At 37.9% G+C, this 25810-nt stretch overlaps 2 protein-coding genes across 8 annotated transcripts in view; one reads left to right on the top strand and one right to left on the bottom strand.

Moving 5' to 3' along the window:
- The window catches only part of Slc12a6 (solute carrier family 12 member 6), an 89226-nt gene extending 69463 nt beyond the window's left edge, over positions 1-19763 (top strand). For all 5 annotated transcript variants that reach the window (XM_047537385.1, XM_047537394.1, XM_047537391.1 and 2 more), the window contains 13 exons: positions 4066-4240; positions 4544-4662; positions 4974-5072; positions 7984-8103; positions 8816-8920; positions 9321-9489; positions 11503-11698; positions 12379-12548; positions 13902-14033; positions 14599-14706; positions 14898-15082; positions 15449-15582; positions 16701-19763. In XM_047537385.1, coding sequence (XP_047393341.1) covers positions 4066-4240; positions 4544-4662; positions 4974-5072; positions 7984-8103; positions 8816-8920; positions 9321-9489; positions 11503-11698; positions 12379-12548; positions 13902-14033; positions 14599-14706; positions 14898-15082; positions 15449-15582; positions 16701-16792 — 1804 coding nt within the window. In that variant the 3' untranslated portion in view covers positions 16793-19763. The remainder of the gene's footprint in view (positions 1-4065; positions 4241-4543; positions 4663-4973; positions 5073-7983; positions 8104-8815; positions 8921-9320; positions 9490-11502; positions 11699-12378; positions 12549-13901; positions 14034-14598; positions 14707-14897; positions 15083-15448; positions 15583-16700) is intronic.
- On the bottom strand, positions 19435-25511 carry Emc4 (ER membrane protein complex subunit 4). Of its 3 annotated transcripts, none has more exons than XM_047537408.1 (5): positions 25309-25511; positions 24858-24972; positions 21017-21170; positions 20249-20427; positions 19435-20019 (listed from the first exon to the last, which is right to left on the bottom strand). In XM_047537408.1, exons 1-5 carry the CDS (start codon positions 25392-25394, stop codon positions 19984-19986), a joined length of 570 nt encoding a protein of 189 aa, XP_047393364.1. In that variant the 5' UTR covers positions 25395-25511; the 3' UTR covers positions 19435-19983. The 3 variants fall into 3 exon arrangements, with proteins under 3 accessions (XP_047393364.1, XP_047393367.1, XP_047393370.1); XM_047537411.1 differs by having other exon boundaries at positions 20249-20409; positions 25309-25510; XM_047537414.1 differs by lacking the exon at positions 20249-20427.
- Between the last annotated feature and the right edge of the window lie 299 nt (positions 25512-25810).

Below are 25810 nucleotides of genomic sequence, written 5' to 3'. Positions count from 1 at the left end.
AGGCACCTCTGTCCACTATCAGGGAATATACCCCACCTGAGGGTCACCATCCCTAGAGAGGCAGCTTCCTTGTGGAGCACCACATTATCAACTTCCTCCAAGTCTGCAGGCTACTGAAGGATAAGAGGGGATATACTAGTAATCTTCAGGGACATTATAAGTCAATAGAGGAAATCTGCAATATCTTAAGGACCCACTGATTCCTGAAAAATATGAGAAAACAAGGGAAGAAAATGCCCCAAACAAATCTAGATGTTACATCAGTAAAATCCAACGACAGCATGGCAGAAGAAATGACAGAAAGGGAGTTCAGAATGTACATAATTAAAATGATTAGGGAAGCAAACGATGAGATGAAAGAGCAAATGCAGGCATTGAATGATGAGATGAAAGAGCAAATGCAGGCATTGAATGATAGCACCAATCGACAGTTAAAAGAGCAAATACAGGAAGCAAAAGATCATTTCAATAAAGAGTTAGAGATATTGAAAAAAAAACCAAACAGAAATCCTTGAAATGAAGGAAACAATAAACCAAATTAAGAACTCCATAGAAAGCACAACCAATAGGATAGAACACCTGGAAGACAAAACCTCAGATATTGAAGACAAAATATTTAACCTTGAAAACAAAGTTGAACAAACAGAGAAGATGGTAAGAAATCATGAACAGAATCTCCAAGAACTATGGGATATCATGAAAAGGCCAAATTTGAGAATTATTGGGATTGAGGAAGGCTTAGAGAAACAAACCAAAGGAATGAACAATCTATTCAATGAAATAATATCATCTCTAGTCAGAATGGCAATCAATTATCAATAGACAAAGGGAAATGAAAGGAAAGAATAAGGGACAGGATGGGGGAAAGCAGTGAGATGAATCTGACCTAACTTTCCTATGTGCATATATGAATATTCCACAGTGAATTTTACCATCATGTACATCCACAAAATATTAATTTTTTAAAAAAGCTATAAGTAAATAACAGAAAGATCAGTAGAGGGAAAGGGAAGGGAACAGGGGAAAGGAAAGGAGAAGTATAAGGGACTGAATTAGAACAAATTATATTCCATACTTTTGTGTGTGTGTGTGTGTGGTGCTGGGGATTGAACCCAGGGCCTTATGCTTACATGGCAAGCACTCTTACCAACTGCTTGCGTGGCAAGCACTCTACCCCAGCCCTCCATGCTTCTATAATGATGTCAGAATGAATGTTATCATCATGTATAACTTAAAAGTATCAAAAAAGAATCAGTTATCCCACCTGGCAGAGTCATACTCATCCCTAAGATAGAGCTAAGTGTCTTCTCTCCTGTAAAGTTTTCCACATTCACCCAGACAGAGAGAACCATGCCTGCCTTTGTCTGACCACTATATTTGAACTTAATACATTGTTTTACGTACCGTACTATATTGCAGCTACTCATTTCCATATCACTTTTTCTGACAAGATTGAGTTATTTGAGGACAGGAAGTCTAATAGATGCCATATAAATATTGTTGAGAAAAATAAATTATTAGCACTGTATGTGTGTGTAAAGTATGTATTATATATTATTATATATGTTATACTAGTATAATAGAAGATGTATGGAGCTTTGTTAAACTATAAAAATTATTGAAAGTGTGAATTTGAATGCCATTTTAAAAAACTATTGGTCATTATCTCATTAGTTGATTATGTGCATACCTATGACTCAGCATTTCCACTTCTAGGAATACCCAACAAATATCTACACATATGCATCAAGAATCATGCACAAGCTGGGCATGGTGATGCACGCTTGTAATCCCAGTGACTCAGGAGGCTGAAGCAGAAGGATTTCAAGTTTGAGGCTAGCCTCAGAAATTTAGCAAGATCCTGTCTCAAAACAGAAAATAAAAAGGGCCGAGGATGTAACTAATTGATAAAGCACCCTTGGGTTCAATTCCCTAGTACCAAACAAAAAGAATAAAAAAGGAAAAACAAAAACAAAAATCATGCGAAGAATTCTTATAGTAATAGTATTTTTAAATACCAAAACCTGGAAATAATCCAGATATCTATAATGAGTAGATTATATATTCAGGCAATAGAAAATAACTGGACTGGGACTGTAGCTCAGTGGTAGAGCACTTGCCTAACATGTGTGAGGCACTGGGTTAGATCCTTAGCACTACATGAAAATAAATAAATAAAATAAAGGTATGTGTCCATCTACATCTAAAAATATTTTAAAAAGTAAAATAACCACAAGGATGTGGGGGTAAAAAAGAATTTCCACAATGCTTAGTAAAAAAAAAAAAAAAAAAAAAAAAAAAAAAAAAACAAATACAAAATGTATATACTGTATTTCATATATAAAATTTAAAAACACATAAAGCTACATAACATTAGAAAATGGAATAATGGAGAGGTATTATGTCCAGCTACAACTAAAAATATTTTTTCAAAAAACAGAATAATGGGGCAGGGGATATAGCTCAGTTGGTAGAGTGCTTGCCTTGCAAGCACAAGGCCCTGGGTTCTAATCCCCAGCACCGCAAAAAAAAAAGAATAATGGAAAGTGGGGAGGAAGGAAGGACTTGTGATTGGGAATAGAAAGACTTATGGGTGCTGGAAGTGTTCTCTTATTTTACCTATATGGTAGTTTGTGGGTATTTGCTTTGTGGAAATTTATTGAGATACACATTTGGGTTTTATATATTATTTCGAGTGTATGGTACTTAGTTTTAAAATGTAAATAATTAGAGATTACCATGTCCCACCCATCAAATTTGCAAATTTCAAGTCTTGTGTAGAGTTTGTATGTAAGATTCAAAACGTCACATGCATCCAATAAGTATAACCTTTCTGGAAAGCAGTTTGTGATTTTGAAATGATTACATATATTGGTCCCTCCCCTATCTCCACCCACAGTTTTTCCCTCAGGAATCTGCTATAAGGAAAAAGTCTGATACATCAATGTAGTATATTCATTAAAGATGTTAATTAATGTGTTCTTTGTATAATAGAAAATCAACACTAGAAGAATGGATTATGTAAATTATGATGCAATATTATTCAAACCACTAAATTTTTATTCATTTTTTTTCATAACACAGTAAAATGCATATGCTTAAAAAGAATACAGAATTAGCTGGGCATGGTGGCTTATGCCTGTAATCCAGGGATTTGGGAAGCTGAAGCAGGAGAATTACAAGTATGAGGACAGCTTCAGCAGCTTAGTGAGGCCTTTAGCAACCTAGTGAGACCCTGTCTCAAGATAAAAAAAAGAACAGGATGTACAGCTCAGTGGTAAGAAAGACCCTGGATTTAGTCTGCAGTACAAAAAAAAAAAAAAAAAATACAGAATTATAGGTGATGTAAGATCTCATTGGTGTTTTAAAAACAGTACATAGATTAAAATATACAGAGTATGCACAATGTTAAGATTATGGATTTCCCATTTTTTGTTTTGCTATGTAACAATCTCCCCTCAAAAGCAATTTTTTTTTTTTTTTTTTTTTTGGGTGCTGGGGATCGAACCCAGGGCCTTGTGCTTACAAGGCAAGCACTCTACCGACTGAGCTATCTCCCCAGCCCCAAAAGCAAATATTTTAATAATCCAAAGCTACAACCAAAGCTTATCTTATTTTCTGGCCCTACTAGTATGTGTGCGTGTGATTTTATATGTGTGTGTGTGTGTATGTGTGTTTTAATATAGGTCATCAGTGCCTTTGTGGAGCAGGTGGGTAATGCGATATACCCAGGACCTTGTACATGCTAGGCAAATGCTCTACTACTGAGCAACCTCCATCAATGTCTTTGAGGTTTTTTGGTTTTGTTTTGTTTTGGGGGGGTTTTGAACCAGGGCCTCTAGCATGGTAGGTTACCACTTGACCTCCTGAGCTACATCCCCAACCCCTCTTCCCCATCAGTGCCTTTCAATCAAAGTTTTCTACCTTTACATTTCTTGGTATTCATATCTGCCTCAATTTTGATTTTCTAAAACTTATAAATTGAAAAATATTTGGTGACTATCTTTCTGTAAAATCTGAAGTTATTTCCAGATTAAATTTCCCTACTGTTTATTTCTTATCTAGGTTTGGGGATGCTGTGAAAGGTAATTTGGTGGTGGGCACATTATCTTGGCCATCCCCGTGGGTGATTGTTATTGGCTCCTTCTTTTCAACATGTGGGGCTGGACTTCAAAGCCTCACAGGTGCCCCAAGGCTGCTTCAGGCTATTGCTAAGGATAACATCATACCATTTCTGAGGGTGAGTGACACTTTCCTATGTCCTCTTATTTTTTCCACAATTTATGGAAAACAGTGTGATATTTGTGGGCTTAGGAATTACTAGATCATCAATATAGAAATATGGGGTTTTAGTACAAGACCCTTTAAATTCTAGTATGAGTTTATATATGATTTCTATAAGGATGTTTAAAAGATCTTTCAGATGTCAAACTGTAGGTTTAAAAGATAACACTTATCTTTCATATGTCAAATGATAGGTTACAAGAATCAGGGCACATTGACTGACTATAACTATGACTCATATTTTCCTTGCTATACACAGGTTTTTGGTCACAGCAAAGCCAATGGAGAACCTACCTGGGCTTTACTTCTAACTGCTGCCATTGCAGAGCTGGGGATTCTTATCGCCTCCCTGGATCTTGTGGCCCCAATTCTTTCCATGTAAGAACTAGTTGTTCTCTTCAGTTGTTCTTGCTTAAATGATATATAACACATGATTTCCACTGATCATTTAACAGTAGTGATAGTGACATAGTGGGCTAAATACAAGTTTAACTTCACTTAAATAATAATATTCCTGAGACCTTTCATGTAAGGCTAACATAAATTACTATGGGTTTTTCTCTACCTATGCAACTTCAGTTTTTTCTTGCTCTTTTTTTTTTTAAAAAGAGTACCAGGTTCCAGAGAATGTTAGAGAAGCACTCTACCACTGAGCTACAACCCCAGCGCTTATTATTTTGTTCTTCCAGGTTTTTTCTCATGTGTTACCTCTTTGTGAACTTGGCATGTGCCTTGCAAACATTACTTCGAACACCCAATTGGCGACCCCGATTCCGCTACTACCACTGGTAAGTCTATTCATTTTCTTCTTCTTCACATTTTGGAGAGGAAACATTTCTAAGCTAGTAGGAGATTCTTTTTTTATTTGTTTATTTTTATGTGATGCTAAGGATCGGATCCAGTGCCTCACATATGCTAGGCAAGTGCTCTGCCACTGAGTTCCAGCCCCAGCTTGAGATTCTGTGTTCTCGATGCATTTGTTTATCTTGGCCAACCATTTTATAAGTCTATTTTTAACATTCAATTCTCATGTGAACTCACATTTGTATTCAATTTTTTTCCTAAATCACTTTGTAATAATTTGATCACTTTATAATAACCCACTAAGAATAAATATGATAACTAAAATATACATCATTTCCAGACTTTTTCATTCTTCAGGTTAAAACAGCCTTTCCATTGCAATTCTGTTTTCTCATTTCTCTCTTAGCTAAGCACTTAACTTGATCCCTTTTTATTTTGATCTCATGTTCTCATCAGTTGTCAGTCTCACACTTTCTTCCTTAGGAGAATTTCACTTTGTAGTTAACAGTGTGGACTGTGGATTCAGGTGATCCAAGTTCATAGCTCAATTATTTCTTCCCTGTATTAGTCAGGGTTCTCTAGAGGAACAGAATCAACAGGAAGTACAATTGTAAAAGGGGATTTATTGGATTGGCTTACACGACCAGAAGCTGGATAGTCCACAATGGCTGTCTGCAGCTGGAGAGCTGGAAGAACCAGCAGCTGCACAGTCCAAGATTCAGAAGCCCTAGAACAAAAAAGATCAACACTGCTACCCTAGGCCGAAACCAAGGCTTCTGGAAACTCCCTGGAGAATCACTGGCAGAGACTGCTTTGGAAGAATGAAGAAGCAAGAGTCCAATATCCTCAGATGGGTGAAGCAGAAATCAAGAACCCGTTCAAGAAGAGCTGAGCTTGCATCTGCTTCCTTGTTCTTCCAGCTTTTATTCCATCCTGTTGGGCGGTGCTGCCCACACTTACAGAGGATCTCCACTTCAGTTCCTATCCCACATTCCAATCATTTTTAGACACGCTCTCATTGAGACACCCAGTGTCCTCTTAATCCTCAACATCTCTTAATCCAATCAAGTTGACGATTCAAATTAACCATTACACTCCTGTTTAACCTTCAGCAGAGCACATAACCATGTAAAATCTTGTTTTACTCATTTGTAAAGGGACTGATAAATCTGAAGTGCTTAGTACGGCACTTCAGTGCTATACTTACGTACTGGTACGTAGTAAAGCTCTTAATGAAATGATGCTGCCATTATTGTGGTTAAGCCTCCCCAGTCCTGAAGGAGCCATCCAAGTTTTCTGGCTGGCATCCCATCTTTTTTTCATAAGCTGAGAGTTATTTGTTTTTTCTTTTAATTTATTTTATTGTAAACAAATGGGATACATGTTGTTTCTGTTTGTACATGAAGTAAAGGCATACCATTTGTGTAATCATACATTTACATAGGGTAATGGTGTTTGATTCATGCTGTTATTTTTTCCTTCTCCCCCACCCCTCCCACCCCTCTTTTCCTTCTATACAGTCCCTCCTTCCTCCATTCTTGCCCCCCTCCCACCCCCCATTATGTGTCATCATCCGCTTATCAGCAATGTTTTTTCTAACATCTTTAAAATCTTTTTTTATTTTTAGTTGTAGATGCACACAGTACCTTTATTTTTATTTATTTATGTGGTGCTGAGGATCGAACCCAGTGCTCCACACAAACAAGACAAGCGCTCTACCACTGAGCCACAACTCCAACCCCTGCTAGCTTTCTTAATCTGACTTCACTTACCAATGGTGGGCAGTGATATAATGGACAAAAATTTATATCTTCGACTAACTGTAACAATTCTGATCCTCTTTCTAGCCTTAACTTTAGTTAAAACTTCATTATGAACTTTTTTGTGTTGCTATTTTGCTTCTATTTTTTTCGTCTTTTTTATTAGATCTTAATCTTCTCTAAATAACTCTCCTACTCACGCTTTAAAATTCATCACATGGCTAATATTCATTCTGCACACAGAAGAACTTCAGTAAATATAGTTGTCTATCTAATTTTATTTGATCAAAACAAATATTTTAGGTAGGGGCTTTGATTCTGTGATAGAACACTTGTCTATCATGCTTGACTCCTCAAGTTTAAAATTCACCCAGTACTACATACATAATAGATAAACAGATAAATCTTTATGTCAAAGAGGCATGTTAAAAAAAATAGCAAGCATTTCATTACTCCCTATCAAATTTCTCTTATGTATTGTAAGGAAACTAATAGCAAATTTTCCTCAGTGGATTTTGAGTTGTGTTAATTAAATGTTCATAATATTTTTAGAAATATTCAAATGAAAAAAATCTTTAAAGATTACAGAGGTATTAACATTTCTGACTGCATGTTCAATATCTGCTTTGCCAAATTAGTATTAATTGTCCTCATAATTATAGATGATGATTGTAGGGTTGCTGTAAACGCATGTTTTTACAGCAGTGGGAAGAAATACTCTATTACAAACGGTGCTTTGGAGGCTCAGTGTATATCTACCAGCTGTTTGTTGCCAGTTAATGATAGGACAACTGTAGAAATTGAGAATAAGGATTTAGAAATTTTATTGCAACTCAACATTGCCGCTTGGGCTGGGTGTGTGGCTCAGTAGTGGAGCACTCACCTAGTATGCTCAAGGGCTTGGGTTCAACCCCAGCACCACAACGAAACAAAAACAGATCTGCCACAGCATTCCAGGCTTGTGATAAATTTTCTAACAATACATTTTTATTTCATTTTACAAAAGTTCTGTCTATAATGGATTGAAAATTTAAAAATAATAAACCCATACCACAAATAGTTTGAGAAGCATCTTTAGCACCGGCTTCTTTTTTGCTGCTTTGAAAGATACTTGTTTATGTTTTTAACTTTCTAGGGCCCTCTCTTTCATGGGAATGAGTATCTGTCTGGCTCTGATGTTCATTTCTTCTTGGTATTATGCCATCGTAGCTATGGTAATAGCTGGTATGATCTACAAGTACATTGAGTACCAAGGGTGAGTGTGGATTTCACCTCGATTACTTCTAAAAGTATCAAGACTGGCTCTTGTGATTAGAGTCAACTCAGTGAAAATTAATTAAGGATCCAGGTAACTTCATTTGTCCCTAAATAAATTTTGCATCCCTGATTCTTTTAACCATTTTACAGATAATAAACTTTTCATTGCAAGAAAGTGTGAATAGATCAGTGAAAAGTAACTTAAAGAACATATCCAAATAATAATAATAATAGGTACACAGTATAACACAAATATAAATATTCCTGAAGTCAAGGAATTGTCTGTGAAATGAAAATGTAATTAGTCCTGAATAATTTTGTAACAACAGACTTCATAACAACTTCCAAAATGATCAATAAACAACATTTTGATTCAGAAGATTACATTGAAGTTTGCTTTCCCACATATTTTCAGAATAATTTAAGCTCCTGGTCTTAATCCAAGGCTAATTTCCTAATCCACATTACTATTTTACATTGTTGCTTTTGAATACACACAGGGACTAAGTGGGTGGTGTTCATTCGCTCCCAGTGGATTCATTATTTTAGTGAAGAAAAGTATACAAATCATTAATATAATTTAATCTTCAACATTTTAATCTTCTACCTTGTACATTTGTTACTTTTAGAATCAGAAAAAAAATTTATTTTTTGAAATTCTACTTACTTGGTTTAAATCTGTCTCTGTTCTTTTCTCCTTTTTCTTCCAGAGCTGAGAAGGAATGGGGTGATGGTATCCGTGGGCTGTCCCTCAGTGCAGCCCGGTTTGCTTTGCTTCGGCTGGAGGAAGGACCTCCACATACTAAAAACTGGAGGTAAAGAAATCAACAGAGCTTAGTGGTATTTGACACATAGTTAATGCACACACACAAAAATGTGCTTTATTGATTATAGGATTAGAAAATCATACAGCTCAAGGAATTGATGTAATGGACCTTTTTTTGAACTATCCCAAATCTTTATTGCCTTTTCTTCATGTGACTTGTTATCTAGATTTCTGTCATTTGTTATCTTTTCTTGAAGACCAGTGAATTTGAGATAAGACAAAGAGCATTCAAAATATCTCAGTACCCTCATCCTGTTCCTCTGACTTCTTCCTATTATCAAATTGCATGTTTTATACAGCTCTCCTGAATTAAAGGGGGAAATTGTCATTCTTTTTCCCAAATCTAAAATATTTTCTCTCCTCCACCCCCTCACCCAACCTCTTCAAAGGCCTCAGTTGCTTGTATTACTGAAACTAGATGAAGACTTACATGTCAAGCATCCTCGTCTCCTCACCTTTGCCTCACAGCTCAAAGCAGGAAAGGGGCTCACTATTGTGGGTTCTGTCATTGTGGGAAACTTCCTGGAGAACTATGGTGAAGCTTTAGCTGCTGAGCAGGTAAGAGTCAAGATTTATTGACTAATAATACTTAGTGTACAGCTTTGTGATGTTTAGTAGTAAAATTTCAGACAAATAAATCAGTTCCTTTCCTGCATGATCCAGGTTTCCCACTTAGTGCTGATTCTTTTTCTTTTCTTTGCAGTACTGGATATTGAACCCAGGGTCTTGCAAAAGTTAGGCAAACACTCTACCCCTGAGCTAAATTCCCATACCTTCTTACTCATTTATTTAGACAGGGTTTCACTAAATTGCCCAGGCTGTCCTCAGAGTTTGCCAATCCCCTTGCCTCAGACTTCCACATAATTCCACACTGCGATTACAGGCATGATCACCATGCCCAGCTAGCACTGGCTTTTGAACAGTCATTGTTTTAGTCAGCTTTTCCACTGCTGTGACCAAAATACCTGCCAACAACAATTTTAAGGAAGAAAAATTTATTTGGGGGCTCTCAGTTTCAGAGGTCTAAGTCCACAGCAAACTCCATTTCTTGGAGCCCGAGTTAGGCAGAACACCATGGCAGAAGAGCGTGGTGGAGGAAAGCAGCTCAGGTCATGGCACCAGGAAGCACAGAGAGCTCTGCTTAGCAAGGACAAAATATAAATTCCAAAGGCACGCTCCCAGGTACCCACCTTTTCCAGCTACCCTACCTGCCTACAGTTACCACCAAGATAATCCCTATCAGGGGATTATTGCACTGATTAGGTTAAACCTCTTATAATCCAATTATTTCCTTTCTAAACTTTCTTGCATTGTCTCACACATGAGCTTTTGGAGAACACCTGATATTGAAACTTAAAACAGATAATAGGTTGAACCAGAAGACAACTATTTATTCTTTCTCCCCATTTAAATCATTAGTAAACTATAGATTATTAACACTAAAAATTATTCCCAAATAGACTCCAAACATTGATCTGATCACTGAGAGAGAAATCATATAATTAAATTTATTCTGAATTATAGGAAGGATTCCTAAATCTTACGACAAGGGTCAAGTAGCAACTCTTCTTCCACTTTTCCAACTTACGTGCTGTCATGAGCAAGATTCTTTTACTGAACATCAGAGTTCTCCTGAAGAAGGAAGTACTTTCCTCTCCAATGCTTTTATTTTTCAGCCTTTTTTTTTTTTTTTTTTTTTCCCCTTTCAGTGCTGGGGATTGAATCCAGGTCTTCACACATGCCAGGCGAGCACCATTGAGCTACATCACTAGCCCTAATATTTATCGTAAATGATAGAACTAATCCTGTTGTTGGCAAAATTTCAATTGCATTTCAGAATTTTTTTCTGGATTTCATTTTAGAATGCTTTGAAACCCTAAAAACTAGAAATCCTGAAAAACATTGGAATGATGGTCAGAATTCACAAAAAGAGCACAAGGTTGCAAGTCAAGGTTCTTATCCTACCTACACCACTGACTTAATCTTTGCCTTTGGAAAATCAGATCCATTTTCTATACCATTATTCCCTCCCCTTTTCCACAAAGGGGGTAAATCAAAGAAACTGTCATCAATAATCACCATTAAAATGTCAAAAAGGATACAAGAATGGGAGAAGCAAAAAGAAAAACTTACCCGAGAAAATCCTAAAATGAAACTGAATCATCAGATTGAATTTCTGAAAGTGAAGCCCCAGGTCATTACTAGGACTGAAGAAGGAAAGAGATCTTGTTCACACTAGTGAACTCTTCTTGTCATTAAGAAAGCAGTTTGAATATTTGCTTTGTGGGGATCCCTATTCTCCAGTTTTTTATGTGTTACAAAGGAAGAAAAGCAGAATACAGGGGGAAAGAATGCTGAAACTACATGTAGATTACCAGCACTTAAAAAGTGAAAAAGACAAAAGGATGATATTTCATTGGAATAACTTTAATTTTGGGGGGACTTTTCTATAGGAGATATAGTCTTATGCAGAGTTTAGAAAGAAATGAGGAGTATAATATAGAGAAGGAATAATGATTTTAAAGGTCTGAGGAAAAGCAAGTCATTATTAGGGTTTTGTGTTTCTTTCAGACCATTAAGCACCTAATGGAGGCAGAGAAGGTAAAAGGATTCTGCCAGCTAGTGGTGGCTGCCAAGCTGAGAGAAGGCATTTCCCACCTTATCCAATCATGTGGCCTCGGGGGCATGAAGCACAACACAGTGGTGATGGGCTGGCCCAATGGTTGGCGCCAAAGTGAAGATGCTCGTGCTTGGAAGACTTTTATTGGTATACAAAACATTTTCCATACTAACTTAAAGACCCAAATGGGGGATAGATTTAAATCCCTTTTACACCAACCTTACCCCATACCCTTCTAAAGTAAGCATCATGAAGCATGGTCTGACAAGCCCACCTAAAACACTACTAGTATTAATGACCTGATTTTACCTACCCTCTCCAGCTTTACATTTATGTTCATGAGTTGTTTAGCTCTGTCAAGTCTTAGGCTAGGAATTATGTCCAAAACTGCCATGTTTTCATTCATTCATGATGATGATGATGAGATGATGATGATGATTATTTGGTGCTGGGGATTGAACCCAGGGCCTTGTGCTTGCAAGGCAAGCACTCTACTAACTGAGCTACATCCCCTGCCCCTCTTTCATGATTCTTCATACTGATATCCTCACAGGAATTGGAAGGATAGTCCAACTTCACCTATCCCTCCTCAGAAGTGTAGTAATAAGAATATATCTAGTCAAATAAACCATGATCCTCAATCCAGGTCAGTTAGCTATTCAGACTGTTCTCAGTGAGTTTTGTTACTTAATGGGGTATAACCTCCTACGTATTTGGGCATCTTTTGCTCAAAGAAATGTCATTCTTATTTTCCTGACACAGTGGGAAGCAAAGCAAATCAAGGATTCTTCTGTACTTACCCTGATTCTCTCCTTTTTTCTCCCTAGGAACAGTTCGAGTGACAACTGCTGCCCATCTTGCCCTGCTGGTAGCTAAAAATGTCTCCTTCTTTCCCAGCAATGTGGAACAATTTTCTGAGGGAAACATTGATGTGTGGTGGATTGTGCATGATGGGGGAATGCTCATGCTTTTACCATTCCTACTGAAACAGCACAAGGTATCTTAGGCAAATTTTAAAGTCTTTCTCCCTTCTCTCTTAGTTCACTGTACAAATTCTCCTTTGATTATATTGTGTTGGGGCTTAAAATCAAAACGTCAGGGATTATTCTTGATTCTTCCATAACCCAGTTTCAAACTTTATGAGAAATAGTTTTCTTTATATTTGATAACAACCTAACTTCAAATGTAAGTCAGAAAATACAATTTGCCTTTGGAAAAAACAGTAATGTGTGAACACATATTAAAAAGAAAAGTCTCTTAAGGAAGTATAAGGGGTGTGTGTTTGTCTCATACACATATATGTTCATTCTTTGCTAAGACTAGGTAAACTGAAATTTAAATTAGTCTGGTATCATTAATGTACTATCTGAATAAAGCATCCTCTTAATGTATCACAAGTGAGGATACACTGATATGTGTTTTTTTCCTCACACATCTATCATTTCTGTAGTGCACCCATCATAGCATCATATCCCACATATTGAGGTCTCAGTCCCATACGATGACCCTCCCACTTCTGTTACTAATTATAGGCCCCAGGTTTGGTTTACCTAATGCTTGTGACCCACCTATAAATGGGGGGTTCCCATGACCCCCTCCTTGTGCTAGAGTGGCTTACAGAACTGAAACACTTTTATTATTATACTTATTGAATTACTATAAAGGATATTGTAATCAAAGAATGCAGATGAAGAGATGCACAGGATGACACATGAGGGGAGAGGCTTAAGTTTTCATGCCCTGTCTGGCTTATGCCACCCTCCTAGCTGAACATACCATCATATGTTCAGCTATCCAGAAGTTCCCTGAACCCAGTCCTTTAGGAATTTCATAGAGCCTTTATTTCATAGGAATGATTGATCAAATCATTGGCTATTGGTGATTGATTTAACCTTTAGCCCCTCTGTCCTCCTCAGTAGTTGGGGTTTGGGGCTGAAAGTTTCAATCCCCTAATCTGCCTTATTCTTTCTGGTAACCTGCCCTTCTTCTGAAGCTATGCAGAGACTGCTAGCTATGAGCCAACTCATTGGCATACAAAAACATACTTAGCACTATGAAGATGCAAAGGATGTTAGAAGTTATATTCTAAGAAATGGGGACAAAGGTCAATTATTTCACAATATCATAAGAGACATATTTTTTGTCAGTTTTTTATTATTAAATGAAGAACTCCTTAAAACTTTATTTAATGCATTTCTTAATCTTTTGCCCTGATACAGTAACATACCAAGCAAAGAATAAATATCCTCATGCTGTAGCAGGGTTGTTCTAAGTCAAAATGCCTCATGTTTTAGAAATAACTTTATTTTGCCTTGCATCTATTTTCCATATACATATGGCATTCTGTCAGGTGTGGCGAAAATGCAGTATACGGATCTTCACAGTAGCTCAACTAGAAGACAACAGTATCCAGATGAAGAAAGACCTGGCCACCTTCCTGTATCACCTGCGCATCGAAGCAGAGGTGGAAGTGGTGGAGATGGTAAGAAAGTAGAATTTGAGAGAGAGGAGACCACCATTTCCCCAACCCCAACCCTATCTTCCTAGAACCTTTTCTAGTTTGGTAAAGTCTTCAGCCGTAAATGTGAATTAATCCCCTACTTCAGTAAAATTCTAATTTGTTCACCTAGAGAAGTAGAATACATAAATAATGTATGTTTGGTAGTACTTTTTGTTTTTGCTTTCCTATTTATTTATCATGCAGCCCCTTGTATTTCTGCCAGATTCTTGTCTGCTTAATATATTTAAATTTTTTAATTCATTCTTAAATTCACACACTATTAGACTTATGTTTGAAAAATGTAGTCTAGAGTTTGTGTTTTGTGTTTCACGGAAACACATGTAATAGATTACAGAAAATATTCAAAGCCTTGATTTTATTTACAACCTCAAAATAATGTGTTTTTGTAGATCAGAAACTGAACAGAATAGGGGTGAAAGGTTGATATTGTGATAGCTTTTCTGATTCAAGATATTGAATGGAAATAAAAATGGTCTATCCTTTCTTCTTTGTGCATTTTGCCCACTGTGTGTGATGTCTCTGACAGCACGACAGTGATATCTCAGCTTATACTTATGAGCGCACACTGATGATGGAGCAACGGTCCCAGATGCTCCGGCACATGAGGCTATCCAAAACAGAACGGGACAGGGAGGTGAGACCTTATTACATTGATCTAATCCTGGCTCTGTGAAGTCTCGAAAGAGATGATACTGTGTTCTTTCCATAGGATGACAAATTCTTTCCTTCTCATTGTATCAGTTATCCAATAAAACCCCATTTTGTTTCAAAATAGTTGAAGCATGAGAGAATATTAGGTAGAATAACTTTGTTGGACCTTCCCAGGCACAGTTGGTAAAAGACCGGAACTCGATGCTAAGACTGACCAGCATTGGCTCTGATGAGGATGAAGAGACAGAAACCTATCAGGAGAAAGTGCACATGACTTGGACAAAAGACAAATACATGGCATCCCGGGGACAAAAAGCCAAGTCAATGGAAGGATTCCAGGATCTACTTAACATGCGACCGTAAGTTTCCCTCTCAGAAGCTTATCATGTAAAATAGTGTCCTGGTCAGTGGCACAGATGTGACAGCCTGATACATAGGATGGATTCTGTTCATTTCACCCACATCCAGTTATCTCTCTATTTTTTTGCCTATGCATATTAGCCCCCAATTAAACACTGTACACAAGCTAACCATCTTCTTTCCACATAGTTCATTTCCATACTGTTAGCTTACTGAATATGAGAAAACTTGGGATATTAATATAAGGAAATTATTTTATTTTGTCACATTATCCATTGTTGAGCAAAAAACAATTTGGGTCTCAAGTTTTTAAGTTCAATTGTAACTATTTTCTTTTTGCTTTTAACTGTTTATTTCCCACCCAGGGACCAGTCCAATGTAAGAAGAATGCATACAGCAGTGAAGCTGAATGAGGTTATAGTTAACAAGTCCCATGAAGCAAAGCTGGTTTTGTTGAATATGCCAGGGCCACCCCGAAACCCTGAGGGTGATGAAAACTGTATCCTTTCCAAGATTGGAGCTACCATTTGGGAAAATTTTATTAGCCCATTTCTTAGATAACTAGGAAACCATAAAAATCATTGTCTATGCCCCACTTACCCTCTTTGAGGAAGACCTTTGAAGTCTTAGGCAAGGTTTCTTACAAAGTGGTAAAATTGATTAATCTCCTTTTGGGAAGTTGGGGGTACAATACATTCTCTCTCAATCCTAAAAAGATTTTTTGGTTGATATTTTTGCAGTATGATGTCTTATATTAAGTGACCATCCTAGAGAGAGAATACCCACCACCTTTTTCCTTTTCAGACTCTAACCATTTTGCAGTCTTTTTCTTTTGGATGGAGTTAGGGGAGAAGCAGTTGAGATGAAGACTCCTTTAAGAAATTTAAAAAAAAAAAAGGATTTTCCCTAATATTCTCATCCCAGAATTGTTTTAATGGGAACCTTTCAGAATTACAACATAGACTGGCCCATTCTCTTTTGGAAAAGAGGTTTAAAATGGAAAAAAGAACTGGCAGGAAAATCTGACTTAAACAGCTTCACTTAGAAATTACTTGGGTGCTATCTGGATTGTTGGGGTTTTTTTGCATTTTATTTTACCATTTAGAATAACATATTACTATGGACTCCCCAACTTCTTAATAACATTAGAAAATATCTAACAGATTACTTCACAGGGTTAAATTGAACCAAAAGTTCAGACTTAGGAAATATAGAAATTCAAGATCAATTTAGTATGAAGTAATAAGTGTTTTTAAAATATTCCAGTGAAAAATAGTTGAGCTGGGCTCAGTGGCACACACCTGTAATCCCAGCAGCTTGGGTGGCTGAGGGAGGAGGATTGCAAGTTCAAAGCCAGCCTCAGCAAAAGAGAAGTGCTAAGCAACTCAGTGAGACCCTGTCTCTAAATAAAATACAAAATAGGGCTGGGGATGTGGCTCAGTGGTCCACTGCCCCTGAGTTCAATCCCCAGTACCCAAGAAAGAAAAAGTTCAGACATTTCCAATTCTGAGTATATAATTATTAAGAAGCATGCTGTTATCAGATAACAACAGATAAGAGATACCAGGTTATAAAGTGAATTTTTCTGCCTGTTTGTCTCCTTGACAAGTTCTGAAGACATGGAGTTTCTAGAAGTACTCACCGAGGGACTAGAGCGAGTCCTCCTTGTCCGGGGTGGTGGCAGTGAAGTGATCACCATTTATTCATGATCTGCTCCTGAATGACTCTGCTTGGTCTCTCCTTTTCTAAAAGGCTTCCATCCTCCATGGAAGTGATGGCTTTTTATTACCATACTCACTCAACTAGAGTCCTATATTCTGTACACATAACACTGAACTTTTGATGAGCGGAGCAAGAATACATATAGATCTGCTCTTGGCTCCCTTATAATGACAGAAGCAGCAGATATTCCCTCAACATTAGAAAAATGGTCAAGTCCCAAAACCATTTCAGTACCAAGACAGGATTAACAAGCAAAGCCAATAAATGGTAACCTTTTAGTACTGCTGAAGATAGCAGATTGGTAAAAGGAATGCTAGAAATGCAACTAAAGACAAAAAGCAAGTACATAGCCAACATTAAAAACAAGTCTCAGAAGTCATGGTTCAATGATGACACCACAGGGGTAACTGCCAGAGACAGCCTCACCTTACTAAAGAATTATTGGCCAAGTATATGGGGCCTATTAGCCTTGTGAAAATAACCAGTAGCAAGCCAAGATGGAAACCTTTCTTAGCTAATTTTTTCCAGTGCACCTCCTGTGCTCTAGGTCTCTGTTATATTAGGGTACTTATCTACAAAACCTGAAACATGGCAGCAGCCTCTCCTTCCTCAAAAATAAGATTGTCCCAGAATGTCAGGTTTAAGTATCTGTACTGTGTCAGTGTATATTTCAGCTGTGTGTTTCTCTTAGCTCAAAACCAATTCTGTGGTTGTAACACAGGCAATGTTACCACAGAAAAAAATTTTTAAAGGTAAGAAATTTCTCTTTTAGATTCTCTTTAAATGGCTAAACTAAGGAAATTCTAAGGAGTAGCTATTAAGATTTATCAGAATAGTCTCTGGTTATTGGGTGACAAGGGCAAAACACACAAGCTGTTATCTAAGAAATAGTTCATGATGCACGCTGACCAGGTTCTCCTTTCCTTCTTTTCATTTCCCAAGTTACTGGGCCTGGATCAAAAAACCTTAAGGAACAAATACTAGGAAGACTGGCTAAAATCATTCTCTGAAAGTTCTGGACTGTCTTTTAAAGGGGGAATTCAGCAATGGAACTGGAAATTCTAGAGCCATACTATTTCCATAGTGCCAAAGTTATCAAGCTGCTGCTCTTTACCTACTTAAAATAGCATACAAATTGGCAATGGTGTGTTTCAAGAAAATTTGCTTTCACTAAGTAACCTATGGCCCCTCTCTAAAGCCATAGTTAAGACTTGAGACACTTGACTAAATGCCCCCAATATGAGCATTTCCCCCCTTCTCCTTTTATTCTTCATTCTGACTGTAGAAATTTAGCTCTGAACTATTATCCAAGCCAACAGTCTTCTGCTCTTTGTTTTCAGAAAGTTCTAAATGTGCCAAGGAAATACTTTTGCAAATTAGTAAATAAAATCTTTTTATTTACTAATTTACTGATCATAAAATACCTGGCTTACCAGCATAGGGAAAATTACCTGTGTGACTGAGCAGTAATTTCAAATATGTGAAATCTTCATTTCTTGTACAAGATGGGTATTTAGGAAGCTGCCTTCTTGCCTATATTCACAGCTGCGTTTAAATTTCACTTTATTAATGATAAATAGTGCCACTGTTCTTTGATTACCCAGTAAGGTATAAAATAAGCTCCCAGTCACAGATAATTTTTTTGACCCACAGGAACAGAGAAGAAAATCCTTCAATATGGCTTAAGAAATTAAGTCATTTTAATTTGTTCCCTTTGCTCTTCTTTCATACTTCAGGCCCATTCAGGGGTAGCAAAGCAGACAGGATCTTAAGTCTTTTTTTCTGCTCCTTCCTGGGGAGAATAGAAATTGGTTTACAACTCCCCTTGCAACACTCCACTGCTTAATTGAGTATAGTACTGATGGATCAAGTCCCCTAGGACATAAGATCTTCAAGACTCCGGACTGTGAAGGTCAGCCTGCCCCAGAATTTCCCAACATTTACATATACTCCTGGCCAAAGTGATATGTGACTTTTTTCCTATATAGGATAAATATGGGCAGAAAATAAGGTAATTTTAGAACTGCTGTTTGTGGTTAGAACTCTGTAAGAATCTTTAAAGGGATGAGGGAATTAGTGACTTGTTAACATTGCCACTACCTTAATCCCTAAAACATAAAATCACTGTTACATGGAAAAATGGTTATTAGGCCAGATTTATACTCATCTGTCTAAAGCATTTCACATCTATGTGTTGCTTATGTTGTCTGTCTAAAGTGTCTTGTGTCTCTTAATCACTGCAAATAAAGCAATACTGAAAACTTGATGAGAGAATGCACCTTAGGGGAAAGGGGCTTTGTGTTTCAAGAGGGAAGACAAAGACGACCTGCTTTTTGAGTAAGATCCAGCTTTTAAGTATTACCTATGACTTTACCAGGGCAGGTTATAATATACTTTCTCCTACTTCTGGCCCTCTGCCTTCCATAGCTATCTTAAAAGCTGAAATCTGAACTGCAGCATCTGTTTGACAGGTGCCAGTTTCCTCTTGGCAGGAGGAAGACCACGGCTCTTTATCTTCCATTACCTCTGATTGTTGTGGCCCCACAGATTCCACCAATCCTCATTCCCCCTAAACATGTTAAAAATTCTTTATTGTGGGTATTAAAATAACAATTACACTGTAAACATATTTATGTGTTCTTTTTTCTGGTTTATTTTCCTTTTTCATCATGTATAATTTGAATCCACTATTCTCTCACATCTTTCACAAGTGTCTCCAACAGAATTTTTATGTCCCAGCTTGTGTTAAATAGAAGTAAAATATTAAGGAAAATAGATTTAAGGGGAATTTGTGAAACTTTTAAAAGTATTGTTCTCAACCATTTAATTTATTGAAGAGAGATGCTGCTATTGCTTTTGATTTAGCAGCAACCATTCTTTTGTTTACATAGAGTTCTCGTTTTATTTGTTTTGCTCTGTACTGCAAACATAAATAAAGTTTTCTACATTATTTTCAGTCAGGGGTTGTGGCTTAGTTTCTTTGTTTGTAGTAATATGCACACTGTCCTTCTAGGATCTGTCTCCTCACCATGGATAAGAGAACTTTTTGGTTCTTTTCAACATGAGTGATTTACAGTGAGTATACTTAAAATATATATATACTTAGGGAGCCACAGGGCTTAAAGAAGGATGTAAATGAAGCCCAAATATATAGGTACCAGGTGCCTCCTCCTCAGGTTCACAAAAGCAATCCTCCACCACTGAACTCCATTCTCTGGAAGAAGAAACAATAAGCAGGTGAGTGGTAAGTATCAAAATAACTTTCTGAATCAATATTTTAATCATAAATTGTTTTACCTTATCACTAAAAAATCTTTTAAAACTCCTAAGCTTTTATTACTTAAGAAATGAACCATAATATCAATACTCTTAATTCCCTACCATAAAATGTGTCAGCTATTCACTATACAAATGCCCGAAATCTGATCTTTCGTTTGCCTTACCTCAGGGGGCTCAATGAAGGCTAACCAGTCCGATGCATGTGTAGGCAACAGTCCCATAGACTGGCACTTGTAAACAGCCAATGCCAAACCCATTAGGTTCCCAATGAGATAGACCAAACCCTGAAGAAACTTCTGGCTTGAACTCTCTAGCATCTTGAAAGCTGTTGGGGTAACAGAAGCTGTCAAAACCAAAACAAGCCAGGCACGGTGGCACACGCGTAAGAGGATGGCAAGTTCAAAGCCAGCCTCAGCAAAAGCAAGGCGCTAAACAACTCAGTAAGACCCTGTCTAAATAAAATACAAAATAGGGCTGAGGATGTGACTCAGTGGTCCAGTGACCCTGAGTTCAATCCCTGGTACCCAAAAAACCCGAATCAAATCAATCATATATGTTAATATAGATAAGCCCAAAATAAGACAGCAAATAGGACCGCTAAAGGTGAACAGAATATCATGAGCAGCACTGTTTTTCCCTCCATATCACCACTACTACCACCACTACCCTGCATACTTTTTAGTAAAAAATCTATGCCTAAGACTTTTCTTTTTTGATACCGGGGACTGAACCCAGGAGTGCTTAACCACTGAGCCACATCCCCAGGCTTTTTTAGTATTTTATTTAGAAGTAGGGTCTTGCTGAGTTGCTAAATGTCTTACTAATCTGCTGAGGCTGGTTTTAAACTCACAATCCTCCTGCCTCAGCCTCCCAAGTTAAGACTTTCAATTCTTAAAACATAGGGAAGGGTTCATTATTTCAAAAATACTTACTGGCTGAAATGGCCATAAGTGCTTGAATGGGTCGCCAGGCCATCATACACACCATCATAGTAGGAAAGATGGAGATAGTATTTCCTGCCATGTACATGATGAAGAGGTTCATGGGAATCTGTTTGAGGGGACCCAAGGCGATGTCCCAGCAGCGCTAAAACAAACACAAAGTTATAACCTCTCAATATTCTCAATCCCCATTTACTACATCACTGACTTTTTTTTTTTTTGGGGGGGGGGGTGCTGGGGATCAAACCCAGGGCCTTATGCGTACAAGGCAAGCACTCTACCGACTGAGCTATCTCCCCAGCCCCCCATCACTGACTTTTAAATGAACAGAATTCCTAATTCCCTGCTTCTGACATGGTTGACTCCTCAATTCTACTACCCTTTTCCTTTCTTCATGTTGCCACAGGAAGCTCCCTTCTATTAAAGATATAAAATAGCCTCACAGTCTGTTATAGTTTTCCCCATAGAATTTCTAGTCATTTTTTTCTTGCAATTTTGGCTAAAGAAAAGATTTTCCTGCTTTTGTCCTTTAACTTCTGTATATATGTCACTTTTCCTTTTACAACTAAAGAGATCGACAACTCCACATGCTGGGAGATTAGCACACCTTAATAACAGGCAGGAGCTGGGTTCATAGCTCAGTGGTACAGCTCTTGCCTAGCACGTGTGAGGCACTGGGTTAAAGCCTCAGCACCACATAAAAAATAAAGGTATTATGAAAAAAAAATTTTTGTTAAAAAAAAAAGAACAGGCAAATCAAGACATAGATGATTTGAATGATGTTAACAAACAATCCAAGTAACCCATATATAACAACATACCCAACTACAGAATTCATATTATTTTCAAACACATCAGGTAGAAAAACTGGCCACTTGCTGAGCCATGTAAGAAAATCTCAATGTCACAGAACTCAAAGCATACAATGTTCTTTGACTATAATGCAACTAAGCTAGAAATCAAAAGGTAACTAGAAAATCTCTTATATTTAGACATTAAAAATGTACTATAATCCCTGAATCCCCAAAATGGAAAATAGAAATGTTAATTGGCAACAAAATGCTGCATTAAAATTTGTATACACAGCTGGGTTTGTGGTTCAGTGGTATAGCACTTGCCTAGCATGTGTGAGGCACTGGGGTTCAATTCTCAGCACCACATAATAAATGAATAAAATAAAGGTCCATCAACAACAACAAAAAAAAAAAAACTTGTACACAGCTAGAGTTGAGTTGTAATACATTTTTAATCTTAAAATGTATTCGAAGATTTTTTTTTTTTCCGAAGATTTAATATTAGAAGATTTAAGCATCCATTTCAAGAAGCTAGAAAAAGCCAGGTGTGGTGGTGAATATCTGTAAGCCTGGGTAACTTGGGAGGCTGGAGTAGGAGGATTACAAGTTCAAAGCCAGCCTCAGGATAGTAAGGCTCTGTCTTAAAAAAATAAGAAGGGCTGGGAATGTAGCTCAGTGGAAAAGCACCCCTGGGTTCAATCCAGTATTTTAAATAAATAAATAAATAAACAAACAAACAAACAGTTAAAAAAAACACACATCTATAACCCCAGTGACTCAGGAAGTTGAATCAAAAGGATCACAGGTTCAAAGTCAGCCTCAGCAACTTAGTCTCTAAGCAACATATTGACAACCTATCTCAAAATTTAAAAAAGGGTGGAGGGCAGATGCTGGGAATGTGGCTCAGTGATTAAGCACCCTTTGGTTCAAACCCTGGTACCAAAAGAACAAAGAAACTTAGAAAAAAGACTTTAAAAAAATGACTTTTTTTTTTTTTAAATACTGGGGACTGAACTTGGGTCCTTTACCACTTATCTCCATCCCCAGACCTTTTTATTATTTTGAGACAGGGTTCCACTAAGTTGCTGAAACTGGACTCAAAACTGTGAAGCTCCTGTCCCAACCTCTAAAGTCGCTGGGATTACATGGGATTACATGCACCACTGCACTTGACTAAAGTTACACCAAAAATAACATATTCATATATTTTGATGTACCAAGATGAAAAATTACAGGATAATGAACTAGAGATGTGACTTGGTGGCAGTGTTTGCTTAGCATGCACAAGGCCCTGGGTTTGATCTCCATTACCGTGTGAAAAAATAAATAATACTTATTAAGAAAAAGATTGATAATAGCTCTGTCATTTTCATGTTGTGAAGATCACATCCATATCATGAATGCATGTACAAAGATTGTGTAATACTGAGCAATATTAAGGTTGAGAGAAATGAGAAAAGGAAAAAAAGTGTAAAGCACTGCTCTAGGCACTTAGGATATATCAAACAAAATCTCATACTCATGGAGCTTACAAGATAAGGCTGATGGACAGTAACTATCATATTATGTATTCATATCATATATTAATGACATGGAGAAATAGGAAAACAGGATAAGGAGTGCCATAAGGGTAATCTTCACAAAGACCAAAACATTTGAGAGATGTAAAGGTGATGGGCAAGCAAGTCAGGAAAGGATCTAAAGGAAGAGCATTCCAAGAACAGGGAAGAGCAAATACAAAAAACCCAAAATGGGTACCCTTGTCTTGCCATCTTCAGAGAGCACAAAGGAAACCATTATGACTAAAGTAAAATCAACAATCAATAAAGGGCAAAATGGTAGAAGATGAGGTCAGAGATGTTACAGGGCTTTGATCAATGCAGTTATGTAGAACATTATAAAGACTTTGTTTTTATGTTAAAAGAATGGGGAGTTATAGGAGGGTTCTGTGTAGAAATGATCTGACGTATATTTTCAAATGATTTTGACTGCTGTGATGAGAATAAACTACGGAGGGCTAGGTAAAAGTAACAAGACCACTTAGAATTCTGCGAAAAGGAATACAAGGAATCTTTTGGAGATGAAAAATACATTCTCTTTTAAGATGGTGATTTCATGAGGGCACACCACTGTTAAAGTTCATCAGATTTTACCCTTTAGAGGTTCCCAGCTGAGGGCAATTTCTCTCCTGGGAGACATTTAGTAATGTTGGAAATGTGTAGGGAAGGACACAACTGGCATCTAATGAGTAGAGCAGGGATATTGAACATCTCACAGTGCACAGTACAATCCCCACACAACAAGAAGTATTAACCCCCACTTGTCAACAATGCTGAGGTTGATAAACCATGCTTTAGCTGAATGCAGTTCACTGTACATAAACTATACTCTGGAATAATTTATATGCACATACATAGTTTATCATATATCTGATTTTTTAAAAAGTCTTGCAAAAATCTGAGTGAGAGATGGTGGCTAGGACCAGGATGATAAAGGCAAGAAGTAGTAGTAGGCCTGTGATGGTGGTGAAAGCCTGTTAATCCCAGTGACTAGGGAGGCTGAGGCAGGAGGATTGTAAAGCCAGCTTCAGCAATTTAGGGAGACCATGTCTCAAATTTTTTGAAAAAGGGGGAGGGGGTGCTAGAGATGTGGCTCAGTGGTTAAGCACCCCTGGATTCAATCCCTGGTGTCAGAAAAAAAAATAATAATAATAGTAGGATTTGGGATCTGTTTTGAAGGTAATATTCTGACAGTTTGGATGTGTGATGTCAGGGAACTAGCATAAAAAAGGATGAATTCAGCTGGAAAGTGTTGCCACCAGCAGATCGTTTTGGAACTATTTCCTAATTCCTTACCTTATTGAAAGTCTTTAACTTTTCCAATTATTAAGCACTGTTGGAGCTGTAAACTACTGTAATACTAACTGCATGCAGTTTAGTTTCCATTCATTATAAAGGCTATCTACAGTAAAGTTACTTGGAAGAGGAGGGTGGGTCCTGAATGGCTCAAGGACTAGGGTAACATCTATACCTCTGTACCTTCTCCACCAGGATCCGGTCTGTCTCCTGCACGCTGGTATCAGGTACTTGCTTGTCCAAGTAACCGACAGGGTATAGTGAGTCTCCCTGGCTACTGCCGCGGTCACTTCGGCCCCTAAGGAACCAAACCAAGAGAAAGAAGCTGCAACTTCCCAAACTGTATATCCTACAGTTCTTGTTCTACCAATCATAGTAACAAAGAGCCTCAGATGCACTACCCACATTAGGCCAAGCGCTCGGATGGGCTCGTCAGTCACTTTGCCTATTGGGAAGACTGAAATAAGTATCCTTAGGGAAAAGTAACCTCCACGGTAGAGAAGCTGCTACCTCTCCAGGGGACGTCTGTCTGCCACCCAACCTTTTCAGAGAATGCGCCTCAGGCTGAGGTCCCATTACTCTGGGGCTGTTCTGGGGAGAAGGCTCTAAGGTCGAGCTTGATCCAGGCGCTCACCTGCTGCCTCCTCCAGGCGCGCTCAGCTCAATGGCCCACTTGAACCGCCGACCTCGGTTGGCCACCAAGCCTCCCTGGGCCGTCATGGCAACGATCGCTTCCTAAGGCCGCGAAAATGGTCACACAGAACCTGACTCCTGTCTCAGGCCCCACTAGCGGCGTAGTCCATCGGCTTCTGAGCTCGGCGTCTCACTCAGTAAGCTTACTTCCGGCGCGTGAATGTAGACGTCATTTCCGCCCCCAGAAAACAGCTCCCTGGTTGACTGAAGAGTAAGTACTTGGATGTAGAAAGTCAGAGGAGAGAAAAGTAGACAAGGTATACAGCTTCCGAAAGTTTCTCTCCCTTTCTCGATAGACCTGTGTGTGTTCTCTGATCTCTGAGGTGCGCTTTATAGGGCAGAAGGAAAGTCCATACCTGCCGCGTTAGGAATTGAAGCCGCGAAAAGCTCTTGACCTAAGTTCCTACGTGCTTCTGGGAACACGATATTCAAATCCTGCGCTT

This window comes from Sciurus carolinensis, chromosome 2 (genome assembly GCF_902686445.1).
Source record: "Sciurus carolinensis chromosome 2, mSciCar1.2, whole genome shotgun sequence".
In the NCBI taxonomy this organism is placed as follows: Eukaryota; Metazoa; Chordata; class Mammalia; order Rodentia; family Sciuridae; genus Sciurus; species Sciurus carolinensis.
Note: the sequence above shows the minus strand (reverse complement) of the source record. Positions and strands in the feature narration are given on the sequence as shown.